The sequence below is a fragment of the Pseudochaenichthys georgianus genome, chromosome 8 (assembly GCF_902827115.2).
Source record: "Pseudochaenichthys georgianus chromosome 8, fPseGeo1.2, whole genome shotgun sequence".
NCBI lineage: Eukaryota > Metazoa > Chordata > Actinopteri > Perciformes > Channichthyidae > Pseudochaenichthys > Pseudochaenichthys georgianus.
Window position 1 is genome coordinate 33654181 of NC_047510.2, and position 27416 is coordinate 33681596.

The window sequence follows — 27416 nt, forward strand, 5'->3', positions numbered from 1 at the left end:
ACATATTTGTGCTGCTACTTGTACTTAAGTAGAATACTAGAGTACTTCTTCCATATCATGTCATTTAAGGTTTATTATTACATTAGAATTGAGTCATAGAGATTATTTAGGTGATTAAACACACTTTGTGGACTCCTCATCACAACGACCCAGTGAGATCCAGCCCCTCTCCCCTGTCTGGTATGTTGTAGCCCCGCCCCCTTATGCAAGCAGCCTCCATTGGTGTGTGTTGAGGGGGAAGTGTGTTGTAGCGGATTTCATACACACACACTCACACACACACTTTAAAATGCTCCACAGTAAACATGTAGACTTCATACATGTTGAACTACACATGCTGCGTCCAAGGGCTCGCCTGATGTAAAAGGAAATGGTGTGTTTATGGATCATAACGCCGGACACTCATCTGTTCACCGGTCGATGGCAGAGCCGCATCCCCAGGAGAGGCACTAACCGTCGGCTGGAGAGCTGCTGCACACCCGGGGGATTACATGCTGTCTAAATGCACGTTTACACCTATTTAAAGTCGGTATATTATATATTATCCCATTAGATGCATGTGTTGTCTAGTGAGTCGCCATATTATTTTGGATTTGTTGATGTTTTCAGGAGTAGATGTGATAGTGTTGGCTAATCATGGCCCACATGCAGGGAGTGAATAATGCAGTGTTATGGAGTTACTTCATAACACTGCATAAAAACATGATTGTAATGTATTGAATTACATTTACTCTAATACTGTACTTAAGTAGCCTAACATTTGAAGGTAGTTGTAGTAGCCTGCTTGATGGTGGAAGGAGTTCTCATTTAAAAGTAGTAATACTGATTTGTAAAAATACTGTTGCAAGTTCAAATGTATTTAATATTACTTGAGTAAAAGTACAAACGTTTTGACGTCAAAATATACTTAAAGTAGGTCTTATACAAGATGGGAATTCTCAAGCAGTAAAAGTACCTCAAAACTGTACAGTACTTGCGTAAATGTACTTCATTACATTTCAGCATTGTATTAACTCATGTACTGTACTTAAGTACAATGTTGAGGTACTTTACCTGAGTATACTATACTATATACTTTTAATTTATTATATTTTGGACTCTAAAAATAAATATATTTGGATGTAACCCCACACTTTGATTAGTAACTGTCATTTAATTACATATTTTGTCTTAGTAAGTTTAACTAGTACCCAGAGGTGTACACAAATACTCAGATTGTTTAATTAGGTAAAAGTAGCAGTACTTAATTGTAAAATACTGTTACAATTGAAAGTTCTGCATTCAAAATATACTGGTTTCCATAACATAGTGGAGTACAAGTACAAAGTAGCATACCATGAAAAAAAATACTTGTGTTAGGTGGAAGTACCTCAAAACCTCGTACTTAAATTCAGTATTTAAGTAAATGTACTTCATTACATTACACCACTTGCGGGGGGGATGATAGGTATCTTATGGTCCTACAATATTCTAACTACCCAATGGATTTTCTTTATGGTTTCTTATGCAACACTGACACACTTTGCTTTGTGTCCAACAGGTAATGGATTCAAACCTCCCTTGTTTAATCCTCCTCCTCTTGATTGGCTGTGTGAAATGCTCGTCTGATAACCAACACAATGGCAGCCGGCGCTTTGGTTACTGTGTGCTGGGAGCCGGGCCTGCAGGCCTGCAGATGGGCTTCTTCCTGTCCAAGGCCAAAAGAGACTACATCATCCTGGAGAGGAACTCAGGACCGGGCAGCTTCTTTAACAAGTAGGAAACCTTTTTGAAACTTGTCGTATGGTAAAGAAGCCCAGAGAAATTGCAGAAGAAAAATTGTAACTGTCTATCCCACACCTTAAAGGTAGGGTATGTAAGTTTGAGAAACCAGCCCGAGATCGCTAGAATTTAAAAATACACAGCCGGAGAAAATCTGCCACTTCCTCACAGAACCCCTCCTACAACACACACGAACGCGCACATGACCAATGAGGGCACGAGATAAGTTTGTGCACAGATGGAAGGCTGACAGGCAGGTAGGCCATCCAGTTACTTTAGCCGGGCCGGCTCAGATGATGGGTCGTGCTTTTTACAGAGCCACGGCTTCCACTGATGACATTTATTTATGGGTTTTTGTCAAAGCACTTAAGATATTCATTGCTATCGGGATGTTAAGAGCATTTCATGGGATATAACAAAAAGTGTATCTTGAGCCGGTTTCTCAAACTTACCTACCCCACCTTTAAGAAAAGTACACCATGCACCGAACAGAGGAACTATAACTTCTGTGTCATTGGGACCAAAACTACTTTATCCCATTGACGTAAATGAGCATAGCATAGCCCGTATTCAGATCATTTTATCCTAAAAGTGAAAAGTTCGCAAGGGTTTTCTCGACAATAGCAATGGCGTATTTTCATTGGATTTTGGAAAAATCCAGATCTGTTGCAAACACACATTTCTGATATTTCCACATCTTGTTCAGTAGGATGATCTTCACCTATTAACACCACTTTATGATTTCTGAAGTAAAAAGCTAACGTTAGGCTACAGAGGAACTACAGCACGGTCACATGACTTCACGTTACCACCGCTAAGCTAAAGGTGGCTAATGTTGGGCTATAAAGGAACTACAGCACGGTCACATGACTTCACATGACCACCGCTAAGCTAAAGGCGGCTAATGTTGGGCTATAAAGGAACTACAGCACGGTCACATGACTTCACGTCACCACCGCTAAGCTAAAGGTGGCTAATGTTGGGCTATAAAGGAACTACAGCACGGTCACATGACTTCACATCACCACCACTAAGCTAAAGGTGGCTAATGTTGGGCTATAAAGGAACTACAGCACGGTCACATGACTTCACGTCACCACCGCTAAGCTAAAGGTGGCTAATGTTGGGCTATAAAGGAACTACAGCACGGTCACATGCCTTCACGTCACCACCGCTAAGCTAAAGGTGGCTAATGTTGGGCTATAAAGGAACTACAGCACGGTCACATGACTTCACGTCACCACCGCTAAGCTAAAGGTGGCTAATGTTGGACTATAAAGGAACTACAGCAAGATCCGGGGAAGATTTGGGTATTTTTGTTCTCGAGACTCAAGCTATTTTGGCTTCAATGCGCCACTGAGTAACCTTCATAGGAATTAAGAGGGTTTCCAAAGCTGTATCCTGCCTCCTGAATCACCTTTGCCTTCTCTGCTCTGTTTTGTCCTTCAAGGTATCCCAGGCACAGGAAGCTCATCAGCATCAACAAGATCCACACAGGAAGGCAGAACCGAGAGTTCAACCTGCGCCACGACTGGAACTCGCTGCTGAGCGATCACCCCGACCTCCTGATGAAGAGAGTGAGCTCTGAGTTTTACCCTCCGGCCGACGCCTTCCCCCTCTACCTGTCCATGTTTGAGAAGCAGCTCGGCCTGAGGGTCCGGTACGGTGTGGACATCGGGAGGATCAGAGCGGTGCAGTCGCCCAAAAACCGGAGCTACATCCTGACGGACCAACATGCTGCAGACTACACATGCAGGTAGTGGAACACCTGGGTGGATCAGGCCTACGTTGGGTCAGATAAGATAAGATGGACCTTTTATTAATCCCTGTGGGGAAAGTCAGTAGTTCAACAGCAACAGGGTAGGAATGAAAAACAGGACAGCACAGATTCACACAGATTAGAGATTAATTAAATGAAAGATGCAAATAAAATTATATAAATATTAAGTAACTTTTAAATAAGAAATGGATTAAAATGAACATATATATATATTTGGGTCATATATACATATTAGATATATTTACATGTATGTGTGAAAGCCTTATCTGACGTCCACTGTTTGTCTTTTAACCTCTTTCAAAGTCAGTCAATCTTTCAGTTTGTGTGTACAGACAGAGAGATCGAAATACCGTTTCCCATAATCCCGAATACAAAAACAAGATATATTAAAATATGTAATAAAACAGGTATATATATTATATATATATATATATATATATATATATATAGTATCAACAGACACATTTATACATATGCATTATTTCCTTCTCTCCCTTGATCCTCCTTAGCAATGGTGATGTTATGCGTAGCAGCAGTGTGTTATCAAGTATTAACAACCTCTAAAAGGACCATATTGACCAATCAGAATCGAGTATTCAATTTTAATAAAACGTGATGATTTTGATCCTCTCCCTCAGCGTCCTCCTGGTGGCCACGGGGTTGTGGGTTCCTCAGAAGGTGGAGTTTGTGGGTTCTGACCTGGTTGAAGGCTACGAGTCCATCTCCACCGATCCTGAGGACTACAAGGACCAGGCCATCCTTATTCTGGGGAAGGGGAACTCGGCCTTTGAAACGGCCCAGAGCATCTTGGGAAGAGCGAGCAAGGTCCACATGCTGAGCTCCAGCCCGGTCCGACTGGCCTGGCAAACACATTATGTCGGAGATCTCAGGTAGGGTTACGATTTGGTTACTACTGCTATCTATTGTGTCTGTTTGCTGGAGGCTGCTTGCACATCAGGGCTTCCAAACCTTTCTTTTAGATGTCGTCCCCTCAACCCTATGAATTCTTCAGGCCTGACACCATTATTTGATGTTAAACTAGATGTTAGTTAACACTTCAAAGTGGATATTTACAATACTATTTTCAATTGAATTGGTCGTGTTTAGGCCAGTTTTGTTCAAGTCTGCATTCATACTTCTTCATTCATCTAATTCAAAAGTATATCCCTTGCTATTAGCGTACTATTTTAGCCATTTAAGCACTGATTTTAGCTCACTATTTCGACTGCTAATTTGGTTATTTAAGATATTATTTTAGTTATTTATCAATTACTTTAAACTAACTATCTTAGCGAGTCATAAATCTATTCTACTTTTAGAATAGTTGTATAGTAGAATAGTTAGAATATGTTCTTAGTGTTTTAACTACTACTTAACTTTTATTTGAGCTTTTAATTTTTACCTTGAGCAAACTGTTTAAAGGTCCCATGTCATGCTTTTCTGGTTATTACCCGTCCCCTTGTGTGTTATGTAGCTTTTTATTCATGTAAACAAACCCTCAAAGTGCACCCTGTAGCGAGTAAAACTCTAACACAGAAAATACCTGTCTGCTGCCCCAGAACGCCTCGTTGGAGATTTATCTTATTCCAATGTTTACTTCTTGGGTATAGTGACGTATTTCGGGTATAGTGACGTAACTTCTGCGGAGCCATTACATTTGGACCAATCCGCGGACTTCCTCACACACACACTCGGCGGGACGTTGCGAAGCTCGCTGCTGCGAGGAGCGGGACACTGTGAGCTGGCTCACTGGTGTGGGGTCAGCGAGACAGCGAGACACCGCAGAACTCAGCCCGGGCACACACACACACACTCCCAGCCAGGCTGCGGGTGTGTGTGTGTGTTCGGGCTGGGTTTCGCTGTGTCTCGCTGACGGCCACTGGGCTCACAGGGAGGGGGGGGGGGGCAGGAGCTCCAACAAGCCGTGTAGGACAGAGTGAATATACTATACAGAGATGCTGTTTGAGAAACCAATGTGAGTTTGGAACATTGCACAATATAAATGTATTTTAGTAGACCTCAACAATGGAATTATGATCAGTAGAAATGGCCATGACACGGGACCTTTAAACTAGTATTTATCCGTTATTTGTTTCTATTTCACAATTAATCAAAGCCTTAATGACAGTTATTCCCAAAACATTGTTTAATTACTTTAAGCTAATTGTTTAGCTCTGCCCACTTACTAACTAATTTACTTATTTAGTAAGACCTCAGTCAATATTTGGATATACATTTCGCATTAAATCAGTTTAACGATTTCTTTTCTCACATTTTAAAGTAGCCCATTGCAACTGCAGAAGGACCCAGTTGGGAACATGTATCCTTAATTACAACTTCACCAACTGTTCTTCATTAGAGTTATAAGCACTTTTATTCTAAATTGAACTTTTGTTTTTGTTTTTCAGAGCTGTGAATAATGACCTTATAGACACATATCAGCTGAAGTCTCTAGATGGGTTGGCGGAGGCTCGTCTGGAAAAAATCGGCATCACACAACGAAAAGAGAAGAGCAGCAAGAGAGCGGGCACTCAGAATAAAGCAAAGTTATACCTGACTCTAAAGAAGCACATTCAACACCAGGAGAAGAAGAACAGCTCTGACGTGTCAGGAGAGGAAATGCCAGGGTATCACATTGATAACTTCTCCATGCGAAAGCCCTACGACCGAGTGATTCGATGCCTCGGGTTCAGGTTCAACTTCAGCGTGTTTGACAGGTATTAATGGTAGGATTTTTATAAAGAGTGGTGCAAGTATGAGTCCTAAACCTGGAAATAAGTAAGCATTTCAGCATTCTAGTTAACTTATCTCAAAGTCAGTGTTTTTTGGTTGGGTTTAAGTGTCTAAGGCTGCGGCCACACAAGGACGAAAACGGCTTCACTCGCGTTTAGGTCCATATCGAGAGAAAGATAAATATTCTGAATTCAGGGTGCAGTTTACTTTGACGCGGGGGTGAGCAGCAGAGGTGGGGAGAGGCGGGGCTATTGCCTCATCATTATTGCTGTAGATGTTGCACAAACAACTGTAGCATGATCAATAGCGTCCGGAGCACGATAGCAACTCTGCGATCCGCCATTGTTGTTGTTGTTGGTGGCGAAACACTTCAGCAATGGCGCGGGGTAAGCGGAGGTGAGCAGAAGAGGTGGGGAGAGGCGGGGCTATTGCGCAATCACTATCAGTGATCTGAAAATGTTCGGATAGGGCGTACACACGGAGCCGTTTGACCCCCCAGAGAGTGGCGTATGCCTTTCTATCCACCTTGGGACCCGTTATCGTTTCCTCAGTCTTTTAGTGCCGTATTCGGTCATCCTCGTGTGGCTGAACGGTCTATATGACACTAAACAGTAACGCAAACGGCCGAATTCGTCCTCGTGTGGCCGCAGCCTAAATGAGAAGACTAAACGTCATCACGTCCAACATTAGCCGCCTTTAGCTTAGCGCTGGTGACGTGAAGTCATGTGACCGTGCTGTAGTTCCTCTATAGCCCAACATTAGCCGCCTTTAGCTTAGCGGTGGTGACGTGAAGTCATGTGACCGTGCTGTAGTTCCTTTATAGCCCAACATTAGCCGCCTTTAGCTTAGCGGTGGTGAGGTGAAGTCATGTGCCCGTGCTGTAGTTCCTTTATAGCCCAACATTAGCCACCTTTAGCTTAGCAGTGGAGACGTGAAGTCATGTGACCGTGCTGTAGTTCCTTTATAGCCCAACATTAGCTGCCTTTAGCTTAGCGGTGGTGACGTGAAGTCATGTGACCGTGCTGTAGTTCCTTTATAGCCCAACATTAGCCACCTTTAGCTTAGCGGTGGTGCGGTGAGTCATGTGACCGAGCTGTAGTTCCTTTATAGCCCAACATTAGCCACCTTTAGCTTAGCGGTGGTGACGTGAAGTCATGTGACCGTGCTGTAGTTCCTTTATAGCCCAACATTAGCCACCTTTAGCTTAGTGGTGGTGACGTGAAGTCATGTGACCGTGCTGTAGTTCCTTTATAGCCCAACATTAGCCACCTTTAGCTTAGCGGTGGTAACGTGAAGTCATGTGACCGTGCTGTAGTTCCTTTATCCTAACGTTAACTTTTTACATCTGGCAATGCATTTATGTTTCAACAATTATAAAAGTAGTATCATAATAGTTTGTCTTGTTTTTGGCAATATTCCAAAATCCAATGGAAGAATCCCATTGGCTTTTTATCGAGGGAACCTTTGTGATGTTAACTTCTTGGTCAATCTACAAAATAACGTCATCCCTCCACCACTCCATAATGTAAATATTGATTCATCCAGTAGCATAATGTTCCGCACTGTCAACAAAGCCTCTCTCCGGTGACTCTGTACATTTGTATATTACTTATATAATGTTTTATCTCCACAGCTCGGCCTGCCCTCCCATCAGTGACAATGCTAAAGGCAGGTTGCCCGATGTGACGCCATGGTATGAAGGGATGAACACCCCCGGCCTGTTTGTTCTGGGAACGGCTGCTCACTCCAGAGACTACCGCTCATCTGCGGGCGGCTTCGTCCATGGTTTCCGTTACACAGGTACATTTGAGGCCGTGGCTCCTAAACTATGGAACGCTCTGCCGGCACAGACTCTTTTAAATGTCATCTAAAGACATTCCTGATTGGGCAGGCGTTTGGGTAACTTGTGTGCTTTTATTTAATGTATTCTATGTTTTTATTGTGTATTGTGTTTTTTTTCTTAACAAGTGGCTCGTGTGGTCTTTTAATCTTTTATAATTCGTATTTTTTGTTTTTAAGATGATTTTTTTTAAACGCTTTTTAAATGTTCTGCCTCAGTGCGAGCCGTACATCGCGTACTTGAACAGCGTTACCATAGTAACCTGTGGCCATCGACAAAACTGTTCACGACGCAGCTGCAGTCCTGGATTCTGAAGCGGCTCAGCGAAGCCTCCGGGCCGTACCAAATGTTTCAGGTGCTGGGGGACGTTATACTTCTTCGAGGGTAAGCCAACGGTGTTATTTTGATATCTAACATTAGCTTTTTACTTCTGGAAATCATGACTGCGCCACTCTTTTAATCCCTTCTTCATACTCATTATATAATGATGCTTTCTTCTGTCCTTGACTCTCAGCTCTCACTGTGAATACGTGGAAGAGTTTACTCTCCAGGCTCTGCCCCAGTTCTCCTCTGTCTCGGGCCACGAGGTCTCCGAACATGGGCTGATAGTCCTGGTGATGCAGTACGGGAACAACAAGATCGACTTTCTGGGGCGGACCCGGGCCGAAACAGACTGGACCAAAGCCTGGAAATCCAACTTCCTGCACCCTGTTTTATACTACTACGACACACTTCCTACTGGTGAGTGGAGATGCTGTTTCAAGAAGAATTAAAAACAAACTCTGAATGTATGTTAATGTTCTCCTCTTGTTCCCCAGAGGAAGACATGAGGCTGCGTCCCACTGGCTGGCCGTTACCGAGGCCCAAAGCGATGCATCACATGGTGGAGGACTTCCTCGCAGAATGGGACACTCCAATTTCTCATATCCAGCCTCTGCGGCGCTTCCTGGAGCATTGTGTCCAGACTGACCTCAGGGCCTTCTATGCTGGTAAAACTGTTTGTTTGTGATACAAATGGTATTTTTTAAATGTATGAATTCATTTATTTTTCATGTATTTATTTGTGTATTAATTATTAAAATGGTGATCGCAAATGTAAGGGTTAACATTATTGATTTATCATTGATTATATAGCAGACCATTTATTTTTATCTTTTAATTGTATACATTTATTTTTACATTTCTGTAAGAAATAATTTATATTTATTTTAAATAATTACTTGGCCTTTTAAAAAACAATATATATTTTTAAATAACTTGGCTGTTTTTGGAAATATATATATATTCTTATAATTTCTGTGGCTTCTAGAAATATATATATTTAAAATAATGTCAGTGTTTTTAGAAAAAATTATTATAAAAAGAAAAATGATTTTAGAATTTTTCTTTTTTATTAATAATTCCTTTCGATTTTTAGAATTATTATCTATTTTTAATCATTTCTGTATGTTTTAGAATGTTTGAATTTTTTTTTACAATTTCTGTGTCTTTAGAAATATAATTTTTAAATGATTTCTGTGTCTTCAAGAAAAAGTGTTCTTTTATAAATTGTGAATTTTGTAAAAACCTTTTTTATTTAAATAATAATTTCTGTGTCTTCCAGAATCCTGTTTCCGCTCCTCCCTAACCCACCGCAAGCCGCCACTGTTTTGTCAGCAGGGATACTTGAAGCGGCAGGGAGTCGCTCACAACACTCAGCTGTGGCAGCAGGTTCACGGCGCCGGGCTGATGCCTACTGACCAGGAAACGGGAAAAACATCGGGGTCCGACCCAGCGTTCCCAAACTACCTGGCACAAGCTGGAGCCTCCGTGTCTTCAGGACTGAAACTAGACTTCTGATTGTTTTACTGAAGCGTGATGAAGCTATGCCTGAGATGCTGTTAAGGACCCTCAGCCTTGCTACCTCCAGCATCCATAATGATTCTGTCCATAAAACCAAATACCTTGACATAATAACATCCTACTGATCACTGGTTCCAAATATTGTCGGCTTGTAAATGTCTCACACTTGACCATTTCAACCAAAGAGTGATTTTTCTTTTCTTTATTTTGATATTAAGGGTCCAAAGAAGTAATATTATCCAGTTATTCACAAGAAAAAGAGCAAAGATTAGTCCCTAAAAAATGTAATGTGTGTGCAACAGATGACTTGTGTGTTTTACTTTTTTAATAATGATCTCACAGCCCCTCCAACGTCATCATAATGCGACCTGTTGGGGACCCGACCCCCCATGTTGGAAATCACTGCTTATCACTGGAGCGGCACGTTGCCCCTTAAATGTTCCCTTATTGTTGTTCCTTATCAAATATTTAAGTGCTTTATATATAGCAATTTTCATATCATGTAAATCTAAATTATCTGAAGCTTTATAGGTGGAGGGTGGGTGTGACATGCATATGTGCATTCTACATTTTACATGACGTTACCTGATGAAACGTATATTAAAGAGACTGCTTTTAAATGAAATGAATGTGTTTTGTGGACTATAATTAAAATGACTATCATTAAAATATTTTTATTTTATTAAAGATTCTTACTTCAACTCTTTCTTTTATAAAAATATTTTTTGTTTTTATCTTTAACTTTTTTAAATCTTAAATTGAACAATTGTCCGTTAACGAATACAACTGGATAAATATTAATGTTTGTTTATAAAGAGATTTTATTTCAGGGAAGAGTGTTAATGAACATATCAGTTAACCAAACATTAGAGGATTATCTTGATTAAATATGTATAAATAAGTCACAATAATTAATATTCTTATTTAATATTCAAGTTTTGAACGGTAACTATGCTAATCAAAATGTTGTTTACAAAGGGGTGAAATCCAAATATATTATTTTCTTTGAAAATCCTATAAATGATAAAACACTAATTCTGTGGCTGTTTTTAATTTTATTCAAGTTATATTGGCAGAGGTAAAGTGTCAGCGGGGAGGGCTATTACATTACATTTAGCTGACGCTTTTATCCAAAGCGACTTACAATACGTACATTCGACCAGGAAGACACATCAGGTTTCATAGAGCCAATCAGTTCAAGTGCTACTCAACTGGCTATAGATAAGCCAGTCCTTTATTAGTATATAATGCGGCTTTCACACCAGCGCTTTTCAGTTTCTAGCTCCGAGCGGGAGCTTTTCTGGTTCAGCTCCGGTTTCCCTTTTCAGCTCCCGCTCTGTTCACACCGCCCACTGGCGCCCCAGAGCTGCGTCATGACGTCACCGTTTACATCGCTGATTTGCCCCCCAACGGCAGCCATTACGGCAGCTCACAACAACAACTGCGTCGGGTCGATGATCGTGTTGCTTTTAATCACACGAAGCCAGAATAAATTGAATAACGACTTCTCCAACCTTATACTTTTCTCCAGAGTGCCGTGGTTCATTGTTTATTAATGTGTTTCTGCAGCATTTACCGACCGCTGCAGTGCTGCTCTTCCACGGGAGTTTATTCTCCCGTTAGCTCCCGGTTAGCTCACACTGCAGCGGCCGCTCTAAAGTATTCACTGTCCGACTCACACAAGCAGCTGATGCATATCCCCAGTTCCCCTTAGCCTAAGTGAATGTGTGTCAGTCTGAATTGACACTGTTTGGTATCACAACGCTGTTATGAAAGTTTCTCTGATATAAAACGGGTGATGTTGGCATAGCAACCGAAGCTAAACTGACTACTTGCATCCGATAGCTGCAATAATACAAAACAACACGTCTGCCTCTCTCCACAATGATCGATAACAGCGAACGGATGGTCAAAGTAAGGTACAAATAAACAGAACCACACGAAGCCTGGTTAGTGCTGCCTGACTTTATAAAGTGTGTTTATAGGCACTACTGCTTGTAGGCAGGCATGACAGTCGACCCATGGGAGGTGGGTTTAGTTTCCTGCACGCCTCGACGTAAGAGAGACGTCAGCGACGTCGCCTCTTAGCTCCAAAGCTCTTGCCTCTGGACCGACAATTTTTTGGAGCTGGAAATGAAGCGGATTCCGGAGCTAAGAGCCGGCGCAGCTCCGGTGTGAACTGGAAAACCCGGCGCTTTTCAGGCTCTAGCTCCGAGCCGGAGCTGAAAAGGCGCTGGTGTGAAAGGGGCATGAGTGCTCTGTTAGCAGTTCTTTGTTAGTCATTCTATCGCTCTAAGTGGAGTCGAAAGAGATGAGTTTTCAGTCTGCGCCGGAAGGTGTGTAAGCTTTCTGCCGTCCTGATGTCAATGGGGAGCTCATTCCACCATTTAGGAGCCAGGATAGCAAACCCACGTGTTTTTGCTGATGGGAACTTGGGTCCCCCTCGCAGTGAGGATGCAGCGAATCGTTTGGCTATGATGAGCATTTATGAGATTAATGTCTACGGTGCTATTTTATGCTACATTCCATGCTGGCTAAATATACTGTATATGCTTGCTAGCTGTCCATTCAATGTTAAAACGAAATAAACTGGATATAAACTCCCCAAACAGGCGAAAACCTACCAGTTTCATCCACTGTGTCTCTGCCACCTCCCTCCATGCCTGGTTCCTCCGGTTTGTATCCCGGTAAAGTAAATAGGGACTGGTCGTAAACAACCGGGTGATTTGCTACCGCAATAATGAATGAATAACTATGTCACTCCCAGCATACACGCGGTTTGATTGGCTAGTGCTTGTACTGGCTGATTTGTATAAATGGGATTTGATTGGCTGACACTTTTGCCGAGGCTTCAAAAGTTGAACAGTGCTCAACTTTTCCAGCCTGACGGCCCGTCCACACAGCGGCGTGCGTTGACGCGTGCCGGCGGGCGTGTCTGAAACTCGACCAACAACCAATCACATGAATCTCCCGCCCCTGACACACAAGCAGCGGTTTGATTGGCTAGAGCTTGTACTGGCATATGATTCGATTGGCTGACGCTTCTGCCGAGGCGTCAAAAGTTGAACATTGCTCAACTTTTGCAGCGAGACACGCCAGCTACGCTCCGCGTCGCTTCCCACGATGCATTTCGGCTAAAAGTGACGTCACCCCATTCAAAGTGAATGGGGAAGCATCAACGCACGCCGCTGTGTGGACGGGCCGTAAAACGCCAGGAAAGTTCCGCTCTACTTCCCACTATGCAGTTTGGCGAAAAGTGACGTCACCCCATTCAAAGTGAAAGAAGCTTCCAACGCCGCTGTGTGGACGGGCCGACACCCTCCCGGTCCTCCCGATGGCGAGTCCGGGCCTGCCGGCGGCCCGTCCACACAGCGGCGTGCATTGTCGCTTGCCGGCGGGCGTGTCTGAAACTCGACCAACAACCAATCACATGAATCTCCCGCCCCTGACACACAAGCAGCGGTTTGATTGATTGATTGGCTTGTACTGGCATATGATTCGATTGGCTGACGCTCTCTGGCGCCACCCAACGACCAGAAGCTTCTATACCAGTGCAGCGTCCTATTAGTGTTGTGGCCTGCTTACACAGGCTGGCGACTCGGACTGAGAACAGAGGATCCAAGGGCATCCGTCTGAATGTATGTAATGTATTTCATTTCATTTCATTTCAAACCTTTATTTATACAGATAAAATCCCATTGAGATCATTGATCTCTTTTCCAAGGGAGACCTGTTCAAGTAGTTCCACATGAAACATAAAAGCATAAACAGAACAACAAAAGGACATCATACAGCATCATTTACATAATTATCCACATGAACAGGTACCAATAGCTTCTGATTGACTAGCATCCAAGCGAGCTTTAAAAAGCTCGTTGTATCACATTTTGTAGTGATTCCACGTGCTCCACGTTCTGTCGTTAACATTCAGAGTGGTGGTATGTCAAACACACTCAAACTGGCTTTATTAAATGTCAGGTCTTTTGCAGGTAAATCATTTTTAATCAATGATTTTATCAACAAGCACAACCTGGATTTTATGTTTTTAACTGAAACTTGGTTAGACCAAAACAACAGCACAGCTGTTCTTATATAATCAACTCCTCCCAACTTTAATTATATGATATATAATATATATATATATACATAAGAAAGGGGGTGGAGTAGCTATTTTGTTTAATGATTTATTTCAATGCAAGCAGACTATGTATGGAAACTTTGCTTCTTTTGAATATGTAGCTCCTCTCAAGCTATTTTCCTAAACATCTACAGACCACCCAAATACTGTGCAAGTTTTTTTTGTGATGATTTTACCGAGTTGTTGTCTATAGTGTGTATTGACTTTGACCGTTTAATCATTGTTGGCGATTTTAATATCCATGTTGACAACCCTGAGGACTGAGGGGCTAAAGAACTGTTTTGTGTTATCGACAATTTTGCACTGACTCAGCATGTCAAGGGTCCGACGCACAATAAGGGGCACACCCTGGACTTAATTGTATCAAAGGGTCTGAACATCGCTAAGCTTGTGGTGACTGATGTAGCGCTCTCTGACCATTCCTGTGTTTTCTTTGAGAGCTCTATTACCGTCCATACAACTGTTAAGAAAGAGGTAACCACTAGAAGTCACTTAACTGAAAATACAGAGGAAATGTTTGCCCAGATTTTTACTCCCTCAATTGCCCATGCTAACTTCTCAGTAAATGAGCTAGTTGATCATTTTAATTCTAAAATAACAAATGTCATTGATGCCATTGCTCCCATTAAAACAAAGGAAGTATCGAGCAAGAAAAAATCTCCATGACTGTGAGAACAGCAACAACTGAGTGCAGAAAAACTGAACGCAGGTGGAGAAAAACAAATCTCCAAGTTTACTTCGAAATATATAAAGAGAAACTCTGCATCTATAATCAGGAAATAAAAAAGGCACGACAGTCTTTCTTTTCTGACATCATTACCAAAAATAAAAACAACTCACGTGCTTTATTTGCTACCGTCGACAGACTAACTAACCCCCCAGTGTCAGTAGCTTTAGAATTTCTATCCACCAGGGCCTGCAATGACTTTGCCTTCTTCACTGACAAAATCATGCAAATTAGACAGGCAGTCAGTGCCTCTGCATCAGGTACAGCCAATGTTTTGTCCCCGTGTCCACCTAAAGCCAATTCAGACATCATGTCACAATTCCGTCTGATAAATGCTAAAGACCTGGAAGACATTATTCAACATCTGAAATCCTCCTTCTGTAGCCTCGATATTATTCCGACAGGACTTTTCAACAGTTTTTCCCTGTATGGCCTCAGATATACTACACATAGTAAACAACTCTCTTCAATCAGGTGTATTACCACAGGCCCTGAAAACTGCAGAAATTAAACCGCTCCTAAAAAAGCATAACTTGGACACAACCGTAATGAATAATTACAGGCCAATATCAAACCTTCCTTTTTTAAGCAAATGGATTGAAAAAGTTGTTTAACAGTTGAGTCATTTCATGTTTTTAAATGACGGTTTTGATGTGTTTCAGTCAGGCATTAGACCTAACCACAGCACTGAAACTGCTCTTGTTAAGGTCTTAAATGACATTCATTGAAACAGACAGTGGCAGAATATCAGTTTTAGTATTATTAGATCTCAGCGCTGCCTTTGACACTGTTGACCACAACATATTGCTAGACCGTCTAGAAAACTGGGTGGGAGTTTCAGGAACAGCTCTAAATTGGTTTAGTACCTACTTAAAGGACAGAAAAAACGTTGTCTCAATAGGCAACTACACATCAACTTTGACAAATATGTCAATGGTGTGCGGGGTTCCTCAAGGCTCCATCTTAGGACCTTTGCTTTTTAATATTTATATGCTACCTCTGGCTGAAATTATTAAAAAGAGCGATCTAAGTTATCACATCTATGCAGACGACACCCAGATTTATTTTAAAATCACACCAGGAGATTGTTCTCCGATTAGAAGCAAGCAGGACCCAAATGCAGATATCGCTGAAAAATGCCTTTATTTCAAGGATAAATACAAATAACTTGGACAAAACAGAACTCTCACCGGTGAACTCAGTCACAAACAAAAGACGAACCAACACTGAACACAGGAAGAGACGAGACTAAATACAGGGAGGGGTAATCACAAGACGAGAAACAGCCGGGCACAAGGGCGACAGGTGAACACAATCAGACAATTAGACACACCAGGGAAACTAACGACAGGGGAAAAACACAGGAAGAAGGACCAGACAATATCCAAGGAGGAAAATACCCATAACCAGACATACAAAACTACAAATGTGACATAACATGAGAATCCTGACAAGAACACTGAGCAAGTGCATTGAGCACATCACTGACTGGATGACTCAGAACTTTCTCCAACTGAACAAACAAAAAACTGAGATCATTGTTTTTGGAGCAAAGAAGGACTGATTAAAAGTAATCGCAGAGCTTCAGTCGGCAGACTACAAAACCACTAATAAAGCCAGAAATCTAGGTGTAGTGATGGACTCAGACCTGAATTTCAACAGCCACATTACAATAGTCATTAGGTCTGCTTATTATCACCTGAAGAATATAAAGAGGATTAAAAAACTAATGTCACAACAGGACTTAGAAAAGCTTGTCCATGCTTTTATTTTCAAAAGACTCGACTACTGCAATAGTGTATTCACAGGGCTGACAAAAAAATCCATCAGAAAACTGCAGCTGATCCAGAACGCTGCTGCACGTGTCCTCACTAACACTAAAAGAGTGGATCACATCAGTCCGGTTCTGAAATCTCTACATTGGCTTCCAGTCGGCCAAAGAATTGATTTTAAAGTACTATTGCTAGTTTTTAAATCATTACATGGTTTAGGAGCAAAGTATATTGTTGAACTCCTGCATAATTACGAGCCATCAAGGTGCCTCAGGTCTTCTGGGACGGGTCTGCTATCGGCTCCGAGAGTAACAACAAAACATGGAGAGGCAGCATTTAGCTATTATGCCCGACACTCTGGAATAAACTACCCAAATCATGCACGTCCGCAGAAACGCTTACTATTTTTAAATCGAGACTAAAAACATATCACTTTGCCGCTGCTTTTAATTGAGATGCTCATATTCGAACTACAGTATGCCCTTTAAACATGTATTGTTTACCTGTGGTGTTTATTTTTATTTATTATTATTTTATTATCTCTGCTTTGTAATGTCTGTTGTAAAATTGTATAATGTGTTTTTAATGTATTTATTCCTAAAAAGTATTTTAATTTGTTTTGTAAAGCACTTTCTCTGCATCGTTTTGAGGCAAGATATGCCTGATTTTTGCAATGTTACATAGATGGAAGTAGGCGCTCCTTGAAATTGATTTTATGTGGGCGTTAAAGGATAAATCCTGATCAAATATAGCACCAAGATTCCTTACAGTCTCACTGGAGGCCAAATTAATGCCATCCATAGTTAGTATATCTTTAGATAATTTGTTTCGTAGATTCTTCGGGCCGAGTACAATAACTTCAGTTTTGGTTGTGTCTAACATCAAAACGTTTAAGGTCATCCACGTTTTTAAGTCCTTGAGGCAGTCTTGAATTGTATTTAGATGATTAATTTCATCAGGCTTGATTGATAAATATAGTTTAGTATCATCCGCATAACAATGAAAATGTACAGAATGATTCCTTATAATATTGCCTAACGGAAGCATATATAATGTGAACAAAATAGGTCCGAGCACTGAGCCCTGTGGCACTCCATGGCTAACTTTGGTTTGCGTGGAAGATTCATCGTTGACACGTACAAACTGAGAGCGTTCAGATAGATAGGACCTAAACCAGCCTAAAGCAGTTCCCTGTATGCCAACTAAGTGCTCTAGTCTTTGCAATAGGATATCATGGTCGATCGTATCAAATGCAGCACTGAGATCGAGCAAAACAAGAATAGAGACAAGTCCCTTGTCTGAGGCTATTAGAATGTAATTTGTGACTTTAAGCAGAGCTGTCTCCGTGCTATGATGTGTTCTAAAGCCAGACTGAAAATCTTCAAATAAATCATTGTTTTTTAAGTAATCACACATCTGTTTTGTGACCGCTTTCCCAAGAATTTTTGAGAGAAACGGAAGATTAGAAATAGGTCTATAGTTGGCTAAAACCTCTGGATCGAGGTTGTGCTTTTTAAGAAGAGGTTTTATCACTGCTACTTTGAATGATTGTGGAACATAGCCTGATAATAAAGACATATTCATAATATTTGATTATGCATTCTACATTTTACATGACGTTACCTGATGAAACGTATATCAAAGAGACTATTAAGAGACTATTCAGGATTCAAGGCTTTATTGTCATGTCCACAGCAGCTACAGTGTACATACAGTATGTCAATGAAAAACTGAACTCACAGGCTCCTCCAACAGTGCAACATTAATATATATAGGACATAAAACTAATAAAATATTGCAAAAGAATGTTTTGAGATGTGCAAGTAAATACAAATAAAATAGTGCAGGTGCATAGAAGAGACTATAAACGTAAATTGAATATGATTCATAGAAAATTCAATTGCAAGAAGCAAACTGATAAATGTTTTTGGACGTTCTTTACAGAGTTCAGGTGTTTAATAGTCTTATGGCCTGTGGAATGAAACTGCCTCTGAGTCTGGTGGTTGTTGTCCTAATGCTGCAATATTTTACTTCTTTACTTAAGTTCATCAGCTTTGTACTTCTACTGGGGAAATGCATCATCACAAAGATAAAACATGGCTGTTTCTCTGAGAAAACATGTGAAAAGTTGACTCTTAAGCAGTATGTGGTGTTCACAGGGCACTGTTACAGACACATCATCTTATAGAATATGATGCAGATTAATCTAACCAACAGACCTCAGTAACGAACCTGGAACCTGGACACAAAGTAAGAGTCTGTTTCTACTGTAGACTGACCTGAAGAGGAAAATGTGTGTAACTGTTTGGCTCCCTCTAGTGTCCCAATGGCTGCATGACATCTGAATCTGAGTGTTTGATTAGGTGCTCCATCAGCTGATGGTGAACACACTTGGCTGATCAGCAGCTACTTAAACTCAGGTGTGTGAGTCTCACGTTTAATCCCTTTGTGTGGCTCAGACATATCAAGTCCTCAACCAGGTAAAGTGACTCAACATTTCCTTCATAACAGACAACATAGCATCATTTTTTTGGAGTGTTGGCAGGAGCTTTCTGATTTAAAATCGGAGTACTTAGGCTGTCATTCTTTTTGATAAATTCAGTATTTTCTTCTCCCTGACACATTGGGGGTTTCTATATTGTAAACAGTTATTTGGTTGTGTTCAGATTTGGCCATGCCCTTACCCTCTGAGATTTACCATAACATTTCCAACAGTTCGATGATTCATTTTTGGGTTTTTCGTTCAATATTATCTAGTGTGTTCCATTTTTATTCATTGGCTTTATTTGCTTTTGTTCCACATTTGAGATCAGAGATTCAAGCTTTTCAAATATATGTTTTGGTGTTGCAAGTCACTTTTGGTTCAGAGTGTGAGGAGAGCACTAAAGGGTTCAGAACAACAAGTCAACATGGCTTATTTCACCCTAACATGCTTGGTGTATGAACATTAAAAGTCTGGTGGAAAACAATTGTGTTTATTGAATGTAATATTTAAGAATCTAAATGTCTAATATTCATGTGTAGATGCAGGTCTCTAGCCACTGCAACAAAGACCGACCAAAGTGAGAAACATAACTGAAATGCCCTCATTAGCAATGCTTGAGAGGTAGCTAGATGTGAATGTCTTATCTGAACTGCAGTGGTTATTTGTTCCCCCTTGCTTGAGCAGTGTATATTGTAAACATGAACTGAATGTGGTCCAAATACTCTTAGTAAATGATATCCCAAAAAAGAAAATGCTCTCAAAAAGTGTCATCCTGTTTGTGTAATGTTTGCTCAGACAGTTCTTTAGAATTATTGCTGTGGATCCACACCTGACAGATCCTCCTCCTCTGAAGGTCCAATATGGCGGCGAAAGCTGTGAACAAACCTCCGTCAGCTCACCCAAGCAGAGTGCATGGAAACACTCAGGCTAACAGTGGTGGGCAGTCCTCTGATCAGCATGATCCAGGACTATACACCCAAGACCCCGGAGCTCCACCCCAACCCCTCCAACACCCCCACCTCCAACACCACCTCCCTGGCCGGCCTGTCTTCTACGTCCATGCTCCACCCCAACCCCCCCACCCCCAACACCACCTCCCTCGCCGGCCTGCCTTCTACGTCCATGCTCCACCCCCACCCCCACCCCCTTTCCACCCCTCCCAGTGGCCCATGCCCTTCTCCTATAACCCCTTTGCTGGCTTCCCAGGAATGGGTGAGTCTTGAGTTTTTACATTTTGCTGGAAACATTTAAAAATTCATTTTGTTCTATATTTTAGGTGAAAGCCAAAGGCTGGGTTCAGTTAGTTTGATGCAAGCGATGGACACAATAACATGAACACTACAACATTTATTATCCAACACCAGAGATGGAAGAAGTACTTAGATCTTGTACTTGAGTAAAAGTACCAGAGTGTAGGAATACTCTGTTACAGTAAATGTACTCATCAAAATATATTTGAAGTCACGACAGTAAAAGTAGTCATTGTGCAGATTGGTCCATTTCAGTTTGAATGACTTTGTATACTGCAGGGCAGGGCCGGCAAATGCTAAGGGCGCATCAACCCATAGGGGCCGCCGAAAAAAAAAAAAGTTAGAAATGTTTTTTGTTTTCATTTAAACAATTTTTTAAAATGTAAACACAATTTCCCGATTTTGGATCAACAAAGTACATCTTATTATCTTATACTAACAGAACCACGCATATATTGTGTACAGCACCCATAAACTCGCCAGGGCGCCAGCTAAAATCTTGCCTAGGGCAGCAAATTGGTCAGGGCCGGCCCTGCTGCAGGGTAGCTTGTGGATTTACTCCAGGTGGAACTAAAGTCTGAATTAACGATTGATTATATTACACATCATTCATCCACATCTGTAAAGTAACTAAAGGTATTGAGTAACTGTTTAAATAAAAGTTGAGTAAAAATACAAAGTAGCAGAAATGTAAATGCTCAATTAAAGTATGAGTAACTCAAAATTGTGTTTGATGAAATGTTCTTGGTTACTGTACATCACTGTCAAACACAATGGTCTTATACTGTGTGTATGAAACTTTGATTTAACTTTTCTATGGCAGAAATGTAAACTCGGATATTGAAATTTTGAAGGTGCTGCTCACTGGACTTGAAAGTCCATCTCCGATTCACCGTTTCTTGTTTCTACTTTTCAGGCTATGGTATGGGGATGCCCCCGTTCCCTCCTCCCAATCCCTATATGGAGGTTCCAGCATACATCATGCCCCGCCCTGACATGCAACCGGTCGACTACAGACGTTTCATCCACCCCCAGGCCCAGGCTCCTAGCGTAGCATATCAGAACCCATACCAGCCCTGTAGAGTCCACCCACATCATACTGACCCAGTTAGAGAAACCGTGAACTCTGCGGTCCAAACAGAACCCCAACAGAGAGGAAGAGGTTTCAGTGAGGAAAGCCCACTCAACAGCGCAGATTCGGGTAGTGGAACCGCAATAAACTCTCCTTCATCCTCGAGCTCAAGCTCCCAAAAACAAAACTCTGCTGAAGTTGAGAACGATGCGTTACACAGCAGTAATGAAAAAGTCATCCCGGTTAAAGAGACCAGTAACAAACATGGCTTTAACGTCCTCGACCTACAGGAACGACGGCCATACAGTCATGTATCCGAGCAACCCTGGACACTCAGAAGAGCCGAAAAGAGAGTGTGGGTCAGGAGAATGTTCACCCATGCAGGAACGCTCATTGCAACATGTGGTCTGTTGGCTCTCAAGATGGTATGGTTCCTGTGTGTAGCTCCCCCCAACAAGAGGAGGAGGTTGTCAAAGAGAGGCAGATTGCCGTTCCTGACATCCTCATGAGTTGGGGAGGTGGCACGCCTCAGGAATTGATGATGATGAAGATTGCAGATAAGCTGCTTCAGAATGACCTCCAAACTGAAGTAGAGCAGGATAAGTCTGTTCACCAGAGTGGAGTCGAGACCAGAATCAGTCCAGAGGCGGCTTATCCTAAAGATGATGCTGAGGGTAACTTAATCTCTGAGCGCGGTAAAGTCCTTTTCAAGATCCTCAAACTGAGAGAAGCTGAAGAAGAACAATACGCAGAGTCCAGCAACAATGAAGAGTATTTGGGACGTGTTGGCTCCGTAAGGCGTTGTCTTCCATTCGCAGATGAACTCCAACAATCCTCATCATCCCTTAAGCTCCCTGACAATGAGCAAGACTATAGCATCGAGACAAATCCGTTTGAAGACATTACACTAATCATTCCCTCTATAAATAATAGCTCATACCTGAAGAGAACCTGGAACGAGTCCATTTGGTCCGTGGAGTCTCTGGCCCCCTTCATCCCCACCAAGGAGTGGTTACAGCGTGACGACCTGTTGGCAGCCGATGTGATCGTGGAGCAAGCCGAGAACGACAATCCCATTGTCAAATCTTCCCCCACTAAAGAGGACAAAAATAGGTCTTCTGAACCTGAGGCTAATCAAAGCCCAAACCAGGACATTTTAAATGAGCAGCTGCAGGAGAAAAGAACCAGCCCTCCTCAGCAGGAAGAGAGTCTGAACTTGAACTCTATTGAGAAGACGTGCGCAAGAAAGCTGAATCTACAAAATGGAGCAGGCATCCAGGTGGAAGATGGAGCACTTGGGAAGGAAGAAGTTAGTCTGCTTGGAAAAGAGCAGCTGGGCGTCCCGATGGCTGATCAGAAGATGGCAGAAGTGTCTCCATCGAAGGTGGACTTTGGAGTCCAGTGTAATGAGTTCCAGGAGCACAAGTGTGCCTGTGAGGAGAGAAGGTGCAGCATGGGACCAAACAGGAATCAGCCTTTTACATATTCTGGTGATCTTCTTTTTGATTTGACCATAATTGAATTATGCTGAAAATGACCATGGTGCTGTAACTAGCTTGCTTGTCTTGTAGAAAATAAGAATGGGAACTATAGACAAGGAGAAGGACCAATCATGAGGGGACAAACCCAGAAGAATCAGAAGAACTAGAGGAAACAAGGCTACAGGAAGCCCAGGGGTCAAGGTAAGGTGTCTAAAAATTTATTTAGCCAATACAGCGTCTTCAGGTTGGAAAACACTGAACAGGGCTCAAATCACTCGTCTAAAATGTTTACACTTTCTGTGTGATTCTGGATCCTGTCCATTTTATGAAATGTCAGTCATTATTTTTTAACCATAGAATGTTCTGTTGATTGAACAGCATCGGAAAAGAAACGCATGAAAGAGTTTAATCATCCATCCCAACGTAAAGTAATGCAGGGCTTTGGACGCGTTCTTGAATCATTAATGCTTAATTTTTTCTTTCTAATTTTTTCTGACACTAAGCCAGAAAATCTGCAAACAGAATTTTCAGATTTAACTTTTAAATTCAGAACTGTGTTGGCTTGACAACATTAATTGACCAAGTATTACATTCTTGTGTTTACCAAACAAATCAACATGTTAAAGGTAGTCCCAACAACTGTTCAGATTTGAGCGTCCGACATCATCATGGTGTGATGATGTAGGACACAAAGCTGATTGGACACATTTCCAGGCCCTTTTTTAAAAATGTCTCTATTTTTAAAGACGGCAGCCAGCATGAAGCCTACAGTTGATACTATGGCAAACCTGGGAAACACCAAGGTGAAAAATGTGTCTCATTTGTTAAGAGTGGTGGTCTCGGTCATGCGAGGCGTATTCAGTTTTCAAGTAAAAAAGTAATATATTACATATTACATATTACTTTAAAAAAAAGTAATATATTACACTACTTCGTTACTATCTACATAAAGTAATTCGTTACTTTACTCGTTACTTTACACGTTACTTTACTCGCAGGGCCGGCCCGCCCCTCCCTACAGGCAGATCACGCAGACTGCTAAAGTTTCAAATGTTCTCTTTAGTTCAGTTTCCATTGTCGCATAAGACTGATCCAGATCCTGAATGTTTTCCTATCTGACCATGGCTGTCCTCTGTCTCCTGCTATCTGACCGTGGCTGTCCTCTGTCTCCTGCTATCTGACCGTGGCTGTCCTCTGTCTCCTGCTATCTGTATATTTTGCGCAGTCTATCTCTGCTCACGCTGTTGCGTCAGCGTGTTCTCCTGCGTGTTGGCCATGTGTTGCACTGGAGCCAGACTTCAGCCGAGCACGTACGAACTGCGCATGCGTGAGTGGCAATAACTCTCCTTACCAGCAGGCAGCGGTAGTGTGTATTCGTCATTCAAAACAAGCAACAACCGGAAAACAGAGAAGAAGAACTACGTGTGTGTGATATAAATAAACAACAGCTATGTGCGTTAGCTTCACCTAGCATGTGTTCTTTGCAGGTGTTTGTTGAGGTTTGATTATGACTGATTTTAGAAAGTAACGCGTGTCGGGGCAATGTTAGTAACTGTAGTGTGATTACTGGATTATAAAAGTAGCGCGTTACACTACTCCGTTACCGACAAAGTAATATTATTACAGTAACGCGTTACAAAGTAACGCGTTACACCCAACTCTGATCAGAACCCATACCAGCCCTGTAGAGTCCACCCACATCATACCGACCCAGTTAGAGAAACCGTGAAGTCGGAGGTCCAAACAGAACCCCAACAGAGATAAAGAGGTTTCAGTGAGGAAAGCCCACTCATCAGCGCAGATTCAGGTTTAGTTTAATACATTGTTTAATATAAAAAAGGTTTCTTAAATGATTGGCAAAGACTAGAGGATAAAACAAGTTTACAAGAGCTGTTTTACTACAATATATGCTTTAAAAGCAAAGTATTTTTGTTCAATTAATCAGGTACATAAAAAAAAAGAACTAGCCTGAATACAAATAAATCAAATTGCAGGCAGTACCTCTACTCTAATATATTAATTCTAAAATATATTGTTGTACAAATATATATATATTTTTTACCAGTAATCTGATTACCTCTTTTACACTTTAAATTGGGGATTACACTTACACTTACTACCATTTGAATCCATTTTGCAGTCGGCATTATAGCCACGTCCTAATTCTTTCCACCAGAGGGCGCAAATAAAGCTTTCGTTGGCAGTCTAGGGCAACTTAACCCCTCCACCTGTACCATTTGTTGAAGGAAAAGATAAATTAGAGGTGTTGCTGTATGTATTCTTTCAATTGAGAACAAAATAAATCTTATCACTTGGCATTATGACTTATGTGGAAAATGTGAATCTATTTCCTGACATTGGACCAACTCTGACTTGCATGATGTATTGGTGACAAATCGGACTTCCTTTGGCCTAATAACATGTGTTTCTTCTTCCAGGTGGAAATGGACATAATCCGCCGTACTGAGCACTGCAACCTCTTCAAGAACTCTTATTTTTAAACAAATGCAATATTAAAATGTATTAATTAAAAATGTAATGTCATATTTTTCAATAAATGTTTTTTAAATTTTAATGTTCACTGTCTCTCCCATCAATTTTTTCCAAACTAACTTTAAGGTATCCAAACGTTTGGGCTTCCCTGGGAACATGTCGGTTAGGAATCATGCTCACACCTCAGGGCGGTAGCTACACATTCATAGTGGAATAAAACCAGGCAGGTTTGGACAAACGAGTCCCTTGGGGGCCCAGACTGTAAGGAGTGTGGCTGCTGCTCCAATGGGGCTTTTATAGTTTATACACTTGTGTTTGTCTTTTTTTTTATTCTCCCGTTTAAGTCGAAGGTTATCTTTATTCATGTAGCCTATAGTGCTTAGTGTACTCTGGTCAATTGTAGTTACTCTACCCAGAATGCATATGTCAATAAAGGAGGGCTGGCCCTTTTCCCCCCACACTTCAAGCACTACCTGGGTAGTTTCTAGAATAGGCAATGCCCTCACTTGTAAGGCATAAACTACCGCTCATTAAGTTCTGGAATGTTCTGTCCTCTCAGGTCAGTGTTGAAATATCAGGTTAAGTAGAGCAGTGTCATTTGAAGTGGATTTAAAGTTGTATTTAAAATGGTTATGGTTAGGAACCATCCTTTGGGCTGCTGAGCGGAAACGGTGGAAATCCAAACACCATGACGACCTCCTAACCTATCGGGCTCTCCTCTCATCTTTCTCTGCTTCGATCTCTCAGGCAAAAAGCACTTTCTTTCAAGATAAGATCAAATCTTCCTATTCCAATCTCAAAAAAACTATTTTCCATCTTATCCACCCTCTTGGACCCTCCCAAAGCCCCTTCCCTATTTATAGACAATGGACGTCCACTCTCGGGAGACGTCCGACAGTGGTGCGGTAACCCAAAGTGACAGACCTAATTTTACCTCTATTTAGAGGCAATGGACGTCCACTCTCGGGAGAGAGACCTCCAGCATGTGTCCCTGAAATGGGGACTCAGGTTATTTCACACATCCAGGTCAGAGACCGGGGAAATCACCTCTCTGTGGCCCCTCACAGACCACCCAAGGACGGACAACCGACCTCCAGCATGTCTCCCTAACATGGGCACTTCCATAACCTTGCACACCGTGAGACCCCGGGCCACCGGACTTAAGCACTCCCCCACGGACTAAACTCAGATGATCCCACCCTACAGAACCTCATGCCCCTGGTAACCCTAAAAGGGGGGTGGATTTTGCGGTGCTTTACCGTCCGCCCATCAGAGAAGTGGGGTGTGACGAAGTAGGGTCGACCCTATATCATGTGAAGCCACCGAGCCGTGGTCCCCAAGGGAACTGGTGCCCTGAGGCTGAATGCCGCAGCCGACTAAGGCCGCTATGCAACAGTGGAGGATTAGAGAAACTGATGTTTGCCTGGAACTCCGTGGGGAGGTGGAACTTCCACCCCGCTGTGGGAGCCCTGAGTCAGACGGTTCGTCTTTGAAACGCTTCATATCGGTCGGCCCGGGAGGTAAGAGACAGGCAGGGGCACACCCTCCCGGCCATCAGAGTCGAACCCGCAGTTCGGAGGAACCGACGGCCAGAGCACCGGCACGTGGACCGGGGAAGAAGACCCTCTGATGGCGGGTCGTGTTTGTCATTCGATCAGTAAGGTCAGAGGAGCAGAACCCACAGTTCGGAGGTACCGACCGCCAGAGCACCGGCACGAGGCCGGGCTGGCGGAGGCCCTCAGATGGCGGGTCGCATTTGTCATTCGATCAGTGAGGTGAGAGGAGAAGAACGCAGCAAAAATTGACAACATCCGTTAATGTGCGGTCGAGTTGGGGGGGAACGGCTGGACAAAGGCCGTCGGAGGGCACCCAGGATCGGGCAGTGCCCCCGGTAGAAGGAACCGGGTGAAATGTGCCAAAACAGAAAAAAAAAGAAAAAGAACCAGGCACCAGAGACCAGTTCAAAAACTTAAAGTTTGGTAAGAACCATGCTGGGGGGTCTCTCGGCAACAAATTCATCCGAGCCAGAGTGCACAAGGAGC

At 42.2% G+C, this 27416-nt stretch overlaps 2 protein-coding genes across 4 annotated transcripts; both read left to right on the forward strand.

The window, feature by feature from the left end:
• The first annotated feature begins 156 nt into the window (after positions 1-156).
• foxred2 (FAD-dependent oxidoreductase domain containing 2) lies at positions 157-10657 on the forward strand. 3 transcript variants are annotated; one of them, XM_034089938.1, is made up of 10 exons: positions 157-180; positions 1541-1755; positions 3212-3517; positions 4180-4431; positions 5950-6258; positions 7908-8074; positions 8333-8498; positions 8629-8855; positions 8933-9103; positions 9718-10657. In XM_034089938.1, the coding sequence occupies exons 2-10, from the start codon at positions 1544-1546 to the stop codon at positions 9951-9953; spliced, it is 2046 nt and encodes a 681-aa protein (XP_033945829.1). In that variant the 5' UTR covers positions 157-180; positions 1541-1543; the 3' UTR covers positions 9954-10657. The 3 variants fall into 3 exon arrangements, with proteins under 3 accessions (XP_033945829.1, XP_033945826.1, XP_033945828.1); XM_034089935.1 differs by lacking the exon at positions 157-180 and adding an exon at positions 209-525; XM_034089937.1 differs by lacking the exon at positions 157-180 and adding an exon at positions 209-504.
• Positions 10658-20216: 9559 nt separating this feature from the next.
• Positions 20217-25460, forward strand: LOC117451476 (uncharacterized). The gene is made up of 4 exons (XM_034089798.2): positions 20217-20290; positions 21245-22890; positions 22972-23082; positions 25320-25460. Exons 2-3 carry the CDS (start codon positions 21801-21803, stop codon positions 23046-23048), a joined length of 1167 nt encoding a protein of 388 aa, XP_033945689.2. The 5' UTR covers positions 20217-20290; positions 21245-21800; the 3' UTR covers positions 23049-23082; positions 25320-25460.
• Positions 25461-27416: the final 1956 nt, after the last annotated feature.

Bases quoted from the DNA above. Each gene is read 5' to 3' on its own strand.
- foxred2 (XM_034089938.1), top strand. From the start codon at position 1,544: ATGGATTCAAACCTCCCTTGTTTAATCCTCCTCCTCTTGATTGGCTGT. The intron at 6,259-7,907 runs GTATTAATGGTA...TTATCTCCACAG, and splicing joins AACTTCAGCGTGTTTGACAG to CTCGGCCTGCCCTCCCATCA. The intron at 8,499-8,628 runs GTAAGCCAACGG...CTTGACTCTCAG, and splicing joins GACGTTATACTTCTTCGAGG to CTCTCACTGTGAATACGTGG.
- LOC117451476 (XM_034089798.2), top strand. From the start codon at position 21,801: ATGTGGTCTGTTGGCTCTCAAGATGGTATGGTTCCTGTGTGTAGCTCC. The intron at 22,891-22,971 runs GTGATCTTCTTT...CTTGTCTTGTAG, and splicing joins TCAGCCTTTTACATATTCTG to AAAATAAGAATGGGAACTAT.